This window comes from Rhinopithecus bieti, unplaced genomic scaffold, assembly GCF_001698545.2.
Source record: "Rhinopithecus bieti isolate Rb0 unplaced genomic scaffold, ASM169854v2 scaffold_5889, whole genome shotgun sequence".
In the NCBI taxonomy this organism is placed as follows: Eukaryota; Metazoa; Chordata; class Mammalia; order Primates; family Cercopithecidae; genus Rhinopithecus; species Rhinopithecus bieti.
The window spans coordinates 3,239,815-3,248,543 of NW_016805277.1; the positions used below are offsets into that span (position 1 = coordinate 3,239,815).

Here is an 8,729-nt window from a genome sequence, read left to right on the forward strand (position 1 = left end):
TAGGCCCCTGGGCTCTGCCGGACTTTGAGGGGCCACATATGTGAACAGGGCTATAGGAAAGGGAGCAGAGGTTCCCGTGGAGAGACAGAACCTGGCAGAAACAACCACAGTGCTGCTTGGAGAAGCCACATCCTTCCTTCCCTCCTTCTGGGGCACCCACCAGTTTCTGTGGAAATTGTCTTGTTGCAAAGACCATCTTGGGGAAAATGTGCATGCTGCTGAGACCATCTGAATCCACCATTCATATTCCTATCTGTCCATCTGTCTATCCATCCATCCATCCATCCATCCATCCATCCATCCATCCATGTCACACTGGTTCATGGGGCACCTGCTCTGCTCAAGGGAGGCTGGCTCCTGAGGCTACAGCAGTGAACAGGGTCGAGCACCCACAGGGACACCTGTTCTCCTGCCTCTGCCCTGCTTTCCTTCCATAAATATTCCAATAACTCAGTATTTGCTGAGTCCAGACCACAAAGACACATTCCTGTGGGTATTTATTAGCTTGAGCTACATCTACCGTTTCTAAGATGTGACATCAAATGGAGCCTAACACAGACATCCTGAGGACCAGGTCCTCTCCCAGGTCAAATTTATGGGCTAGGATGAGGGTTGGGTTCTATGGATCAAAAATACTATTTGGACTGGGCAGAGGACCAGCCTCACTGATTCTAACCCTGTGTCACAGGAGAAAGAAGGGACAAGAACCTATTTGATCTGGGGCCTCACTAAAAGCTGCCATAGTTGCTGGGCCCCTCAATGGCACTCCTTCACTGTCCTGAGCCTCATTTCCAGGGCTGCCCCTGGAGTTGGGATTCCCAGGCTGAGTCACCAGGGATGCCAGGTGCTCATGGCACAAGCTCCACTCTTGCAGTATTTGGACTTTCCCTGGCCCTCTCCCAGGCCAGCCACCCTGATCCTAAGCCTGGGCTGATGAAAGTCAATGTCGGCCCATACAGGGATGCTAGGGAGGTCTTTCTGCCTTTCCTTCCACTGGCTAGCTGGCTGCTTCCAGAATAGCCACCACTGTTACCTGCCCCAGCCCCAGCTCTTCTGGACTGAGGGAGCTCCACTTAGTCTGATTTATGTCTTTCCAAGAGCCATGGTCTCAGGGCCGTAAGGAAAGAGATCCTTACCATAGACTTGTGGTCTCAAAGGCATGCATTTAGGAAACACGGGCTTGCCGGTGACACTGTCCACCTTGACCCCAGGTACTGCTGTGGGCTTCAGAGATCAGGGAGGGTACTGGACTCTCCCTCTGCAGCCCAAACTCCCAGCCTTCTTGTCTCAGATCCAGGGCCAACCCACCATAATCCCTGGCCTGAGCTCCAAGCCCTGGGGAGGAAAGGAAGTGGCCGACCCCACGGCCAGCATTCCTCTGTGATGACTGCAGTCCGCCTTCTGTCCAGCCACCCCAGCTGGAAAGCAGCTCTCAGGGAATTACAAGGGAAGTCCCTCCCACAAAGCCAAGGTCTCTCCTGCAGAGTGGGGCTTCCTTCAACTGGGGACATGGCAGGACCTGAGTGGGTTAGGGGTCCTGTGGGGAAGCAGGTCAGAAGGCATATGGACCCCACAGATGCCTCGAACTCATCCTACTCCTTCCCTCAGTAAACAATCACAAGCCCGTGATGGAGGTTAGCAGGTTCTAGATCCAGGAGGCTAGACCAGACAGTCAGGGCTCACTCTCAAGGGCTCCAGGGAAATCCTCCAACAAATAAGCAAAAGAGGACACTACGGAGATGATCTCAGTAGGGAGACCTCATCATATAAGGACAATAAGATGGTATGTGACAGTGAGGGGACAGCTGGGGACCTCAGCCATTTGAAGGGATATCCCAATTCCTCAGCTCCCACCTGGCTGCTCACAGTCCCCTCTTTCCCCACGTGCACACCCTCAAAGCCCTCGGCTTGTAGAACTTCCTCCCTCATTCCCTAAAGGCCACCCCTGCAGGCAAGTCCATCCTTCATACCCCCAACCTCAGCGTGAACACCATCCGGAGAGGGCTGGGGGCAGGTGCATTTGGGGGGGCTTTTCCGGGGCCGGTTTTCCCCAGCTCCCGCTGGAACTTCCAGCTGGCCACTGACCGGTAACACTGGACGCCCGCCCGTCCCCCTGCCCCCGCCGCTGCGCAGACCTCAGCGCTCCCGGCGCAGTTCGGTTCCCGGAAACTCCTCGATTTCCCTGTTGCCGCCGCGTTTGCAAGAAACCGAAACCCAGATTCCGCCCCTCCGGCGCGGCCCCGCGGAAACCGGCGCTGGGGCTGACCCCCACTGGGTGGCCGGACCCAAGCCTTCCCCTACCCGGCCCCTGCGCCCTGCCCCACCGCCAGCTGCGAGGCCCAGGCGGAGGTGGGAGCCATCTGAGTGCCTGCGCGCCGAACCCCGGCGGGCAGCGTCAGTCCAGCAGCTCAGCACCACCCGCGCCTCCAACGGGAGAGCCGCGGGTCTAACCCAAGTCTCAGGCTGCACCGAATGGCAGTGCCCCGGCGAGGGACGCAACGCGGCCTTCCCCTGCGGCAATTTACAGTAGGGCGCCTTTTCTGTGCATCCCCTGTGCCCCTGCCAAACCGAGCGGAAGGGGAAGGTGGTGGAGCAGGGAAGAGGGAAGTGCAGAGGCGTTCGCGGAAAGCTCTGCACCCCGATTGTTGCTAGCTCCATCTCGCAGGGGGAGATAATGGGCACAGAGAAGTTTAGCAACTTGCCTGAGGTCACACAGCCTGTAGCTGCTGACCCGGCTGCAAACCCATGGCTTGTAGCGGGAGGCTGGGCGGGGAAGGAGGAGGAAGTGCCCTGGTCGCGGGCAGGTGAGCCGCCTGGCAGGGGCGGGGCTGCCAGCTTGCTGGGGAGTAGGGTTGGAAGCGGGGTGGGGAGGAATGGGTAGGGAGGAGGCGGGCAGCCACCAGTGCTGGGAGGATTTGCAGTTCTCCCGCTGGCCCTCCCTTTCCAGGAAGCCGGCCAGCTTGGACCCGGCTGCTCACCCCGACTCACCCCCCGCCTGGGCGGAGCAGGAATGTGGAAGTTGGCCCGAAAGGACTGTGCCCCCTCCCCGTCAAACACCCCCCGCCCCCCACCAAGTTCTGGCCAGGGCTGTGGAGCGTGGGTCACCTGGGGGCGAAGGACTCCACATCACGGTGAAGTGGAGGTGCTGCAGCCCCCACAAAGACCAAGAAGCCTGCCAGGGGAGCCCCGGGCGAACGGCAGTGGGCGTGGGCCGTTCTGCAGCACCCATTGGCGCGGGGGAGGAGAGTGCTGATCCCATCAATACCCGCTCCAGGTCGCGGCCGCTGGGCCTGGCCCGGGAGCCTCCCCCGGCCTCCGGGCCCCACGGGACTGACGGGGAGCTGAGTTCTCTTTCCTCCCAACGGCGGTGTTTATAAGAAATGAAGCTCCGCAGCGGCCATCAGCGGCAGCCCACACTGTCACCCCGCCCCGCTCTCAGGGGGTTCCGGAACAGCCCTGAGCACTGGAGCAATTCCTTGGCTCAGTATTCCATCATGACCCCCTAGTGATTTTCCAGCCAGCTTCAGCCCCCCATTCTGCATTTAGGAATTTTATAACAATACAATGTTTATTCTGCTGTGTCATACAGCATTTTTTGCCAAACCTTTGAGAGGGGAGGGGCTGGTCTGGTGCCCCAGTGTATCTCCAGGACCAAACCTGGGGTTCACTGAAAAGCAGGCCTGCGTGCGATTCATATATGTTGAATGAATTAAGGGACTTTCTTTCTCCCCAATTAGGCTCCTTGCAAGCAGGGTGATGACCCTTGGATTCTGCCTTCAAGCTTTTGGATGCTTTTATTTCTGGCTTGTGTTCTGCAATTCACAGTTTAGGACTGCCTGCCTCCCAGGTTTCTGTGAAAATAGAGATGAAGGCTTTGAGCATTTCAGAGAGCCCTACTACTTCTGCACCTGCAAGGCTGGAAGGCATGCTGGGGGGTGCTTGTCTGCTTTGGGGACTGTGGCCCCCTCTCTGGGTAGCAGGCTCCACAGGTAGCAGGTCTCCCAGTCAAAAACCTAGTTCAGGTCAGGAGCGGTGGCTCACACCTGTAATCCCAGCACTTGCCTGTAATCCCAGCACTTTGGGAGGCTGAGGCGGTGCATCACCTGAGGTCAGCAGTTGGAGACCAGCCTGGGCAACGTGGTGGTGAAACCCCATCTCTGCCAAAAATACAAAAATTAGCTAGGCGAGGTGGCGGGTTAGCTATTCGGGAGGCTGAGGCAGGAGAATTGCTGAACCCCGGGAGGCAAAGGTTGCAGTGAGCAGAGATCATGTCACTGTACTCCAGACTGGGTGACAGAGCAAGACTCCGCCTCAAACAAAACAAAACAATAAAACACCTCATTCAAACCTCACTGGCACCTGTTCCTCAGCGCTCACAAACTCTCATGGTAGCCACTCTGCGGGGAGAGCAAGGATGGCAGCATCACTTTAGTGTGGTCCGTGTGGCCCTGTGTATGGATGTGTGTGTGCACGGTGACACATTGGGAGCCATGTTTCTGGGCTTCAGGACTAACTGCAGCCCAGTTAGGGGGTGAACAGTGTTTTGAGAGCCTGAGGGAGGAACTGGGGACAAGAATTGTCTGTCAGGGTAGAGGCTCCCACAGGGTGTGTGAATGTGTGTGTGAGATGATCTTGCCTTCAGCATCCTGATTGCAGAAGTCACTTCAAAGGAGGCCGTGCCAGCCAGTTAGCCTCCTCTTGCCAGCATAGAAAAATCCAGGCTCCAATACAGACAGGCCACACAATGAATTCACCCTCATCGAGTGAGGGTATGGATGAGAGGCATCTGTAAGGAAGACCTCGCGCAGTACAGGGTGCTGGCTACCCTCAGCTAATCCCTAGCTTGCTTCAGCTGCTGGGCATGAGGAACCTGCTAAGATTTCCCATAGAAAACATGTAGAGTTATTTTTCTCACAGAAAAAATGTAGAGTTTGTTCCCACCACGTAGAAAGTGACTAGTGGTGAAAAGGCAACACATGAAAGTTAAGAACCAAAGGGGTCCAAGGAGGGAAAAGAAAGGACTTCTGGTTGATTGCTTTGCGGGCATTTTGAAGAGATCAGGCATATGCTCTGGGCCTTAAAAGAAGACACAGAGATTGAAGTGGTGGGGTGGGCAAGGGAGAGAGAAATTGAGAGAGGGCGAGTGTTGCCAAGTATCCTGAGGAGATAGGGATGAGGGGACAAACACAGTGTGTTCAGAACACAGGGAAAGGTTCATGCGTTCCTGTTCATACGTTTCATTTGACTTATGTCTTACAGTTTGGAAATAATTTTTTTGATAGTCTAATTTTATATTTAGGAGAGATGGAGACAGATGATCTCTATTTTACAGATAAGAGAACTGAGCCGCAGAGAGGGACCGCAGCTTGCTAAGATCACACAGCAAGTGGAAAAAGCACAATTAAGAACTCAGGCTTTCAGACTCAAATCCTGTGTTCTCTTTTCATCCCTCTTTAGTTTCATCTTCCCTACTGCCAAGGGTAGGGAAGCTGTCAGGGACAGACGGTTGGAATGGGACCCCAGGACCAGACTGAGCAAAGATTTGAATGTGGGGCTGAATGTAGGGGAGCTCAGAAGGCTCCTGGGCGGCCCTGAGAGGGAGATCATTCCAGTGCAGAAGCACCATCTTCCCCATCTACCTGGGCAGGACTGATAGGCAGGGAGACCCAGGGGGAGGTTGGGGCAACAATAGTTTGGTCCTGGACTATGAAATCACAACCAGATACAGGGAAGGAAGACCCAGAAGACCAGGTGGGAAAGAAAAGGGCTGGCTCCAAATTACTAAGAGCCTACAGGAGCCTACGTGTTCTGCTGGGGATCACAGGGAATGTTCTACATCTTAGAATGTGATTCATCAAAAGCCATTACAATAAAAATGTTGGGTATCTAAACATGGCTTAGCTTTATTTCACTGAGTTGGAGTATAGCACCCCTAGTCATAATCATCAGATTCTTACAGGCTTCAAAATAAAATAAGAATCCCTAAGGTTAAAAAAAAAAAAGGTCAAAGATGTAAATGTAAATGACAGTTTCATTGGTAAATCCTAACTGGGGAATTTCTCCTAAGCAAAAAATTATTGATGTGCACAAAGATTTAGCTAATAGCGTTGTTTGTATTATGAAAAAATGGAAATAACCTAACTGTCCTACAATAGGGGATTAATTGGGTAAATTTTTATTTATCCTTATGGAAGAATAATATATACCTATTGCAAATGATATTGCATAAGTACATTTCATGACATGGAAAGATGCTCATTATGGCTAAATATACATACACATATACAGATATATTCATACCTGTATCTGTGAATGAAAATTAAGTTTTTGTTTTAAAGCACTTTTTATAGTCTCCTGTTGCCTTCACAGGGTCACTGTGGTCAATTTATCAGGCCACAAGGATGCAAACTTCCTTTCCCTAATCTCATCCTGAATTTTCCAGTGGGTGTGTCAGGTTCTCAGGGGCAAGACAAGCATCTATTTGCTGTACCAAGAAAGGATCCCACAACTCAGGAGTCACTTGTTTTCTCTCATTCTTGCTCAGAAGGTCTTGGTCCCTGTAGCAAGTCCCCACTCACATTTGTCACTTAAAGTACCCCAAACCCCATCTTTCCATTCCAGAGTGTCATTGCCCTCCACTTTGCTTAACACTCAGTTAGGTTCCTTCCTCAGTTTCTTCTACCTCCTTTCCTCTCCTAGCTCCTGACTCACCTCTATCTGGTAGACAGTTTTGCCCATTTCTGCTGGTATCGATGCCAGGTTTGGCATCGGTCACAGCACTCAGATTGCAATGCACCAGAATGGGATTAACCCATGCATTTCCTCTACGGGAGGGAGGTAGTAGAGTGACTGGCAAGTCGAATGTTGCATGAGTGTGTCTATTTATAGCCCGCAAAATGGGGTGCTGCCCTGCAGGGAGAGCTGGGGTGAAGGAAATGACACGCCTGGGAGAGTAACTTACTTCTGAGTCAGGAGCTTTAGAGAAATGAAGGAAGAAGCCTCCTGGGCCAGAGTTTTGAATGGAAAAGGAACACCCAGTCTAGTCTCTAGGACTATAAGTGGGGCAGGGACTAGTGCGAGAGTTAAGTAGGGGCCCTTACCAAGGAACGTGGGACCTGGGCTCCCCAACCCTTTCGCTAGGTCCATGGCGTTGATCAGTCCTGAGCTAATTCCTCCATGCTGCCCAGAACCTCTCTGCGCCAAGCCCTGGGGACTCAGAGATGACCGCAATACTTCCATTGAGGAACTCCCATACACGGGCCACAGGGAGGATCTGGAGGCGGCCTGAGGTAGGAGTGTTAGGAGGGATCAGAACTACTCCACCCCCACCCTCACTCAGCCGTCTGGGCTTTTCTGAACCCCTTCTCCTCCTCTGTTCCCTAAGGCCAGCCAGGGGGAGTCCCAGAGAGGCAGACGGAAAAGGGGTGAGGTGTCATCCTGGTCACTATTAGACCCTGGAATGGCGACCTTGAAAACTACTCAGCGTCTGTTGCCCGAATGGAGCATAGTGCTTTACAATCTCTTTCCATCACAGCAAACCATCAAGGTAGGGCTACTGTTATTTTATGGTTGAAAAACGGAGGTCCTGAGTCCCTTAGGGGCTGTGCCAGCAGCGGCCAAGTTGGGATTTCCCCTGGTTCAGCAGCCCCAGCCAGCACACGGGGCAGGGTAGGCTTTCTGCCTCCTTCACTTCCCCAGGGCAGGTGAGTGACCTGGAGGGAGGGGGTCACCCCTAAAAACAGGGGTAGTGCTAGGACTGAAACTCTCCCTTCTTGATATCCCACTGGCAAGCTTGAGGAGCCAGGCTGCCAGTCGGGAGATTCGGCCGGTGTTCTCCCTGGAGAGGGCGGCAAGTGCCCGGGCGATCCCCTCACCTGCGTTCAGGAGATAGACCCCCGCCCCCACCCCGCCAGGAGGGTGAAAAGATGGCCCCAGGAGCCAGCCGGCTGGGAGAAGGCGGAGTGAGAAGAGAGGCTGGGGCCGGGGGTGCCGGGCTGTCCAGGGCAGCCCTCCTCCGGGCGAGCCGGAGCAGGGGTGGATTGGGAGCGCGCGGGGCGGGCCCGCGGTGGCCCCGGGGCGGTGGCGCCCGGCCGGAGAGGGTGGGGCGGAGCAGCCGCCCTGTACTTCCCCTTCGCCGCTAGCTCTACAACAGCCTGATTTCCCCGAAATGACGGCACGCAGTCGGCCAATGGGCGCCCGCGCGGCTGTCCGGAGGCGGGGCCGGCCAGGGCTGGGGAATCCCGCTAAGTGTTTGGATTGCTCGGTGGCGCCGCTGCCCTGGCAGAGCTCGCCACTCCTTCGTCGAGGCAGGACGTGCGCCTGAGCCCCGCCGAACCGAGGCCACCCGGAGCCTTGCCCAGCCCACGCCAGCCGTGCCCAGCGGCCTTGAGACCCAGATAGCCTCTGCCTTCTTCCCTCTTCCACCCAGAGTCGCGCTCCGCTTCCCCTCACGGCAGCCCCTGCGTCGCCGGGACCCTCGCGCGCCGCCGCCGAATCGCTCCTGCAGCAGAGGTGAGTCCGCTTTTGCGGCGCGGGGGACCGGCGGCGTCGAATAAAAGGCGCGCGGAGCACCAGGAAGTGGGGGATCGAAAGCCCCAGACTGGAGACTCGCTGGCGCGCAGCGTTGCCCGGGCCCCGCGCGGGCTCTGGGGGGCGCCGGAGGAGCTGCGAGCCGCGGCGCGGGGAGGGCGGGCCGCGGCGTGGACCGCCCACCCGGACGAGGCTGCCGG

General features: G+C 55.5%; 2 protein-coding genes across 2 annotated transcripts in view; both read left to right on the forward strand.

Annotated features, from left to right (window-relative positions):
• Positions 1-1,159: 1,159 nt before the first annotated feature.
• Positions 1,160-4,048, forward strand: LOC108529528 (proline-rich receptor-like protein kinase PERK14). The gene is made up of 3 exons (XM_017871923.1): positions 1,160-1,211; positions 2,055-2,526; positions 2,948-4,048. Exons 1-3 carry the CDS (start codon positions 1,160-1,162, stop codon positions 3,375-3,377), a joined length of 954 nt encoding a protein of 317 aa, XP_017727412.1. The 3' UTR covers positions 3,378-4,048.
• A 4,194-nt stretch (positions 4,049-8,242) lies between these two features.
• Positions 8,243-8,729, forward strand: part of IRF1 (interferon regulatory factor 1) — an 8,410-nt gene continuing 7,923 nt past the window's right edge. The window contains exon 1 of the mRNA XM_017872027.1: positions 8,243-8,511. The gene's annotated coding sequence lies outside the window, so the exon portion shown is untranslated. The remainder of the gene's footprint in view (positions 8,512-8,729) is intronic.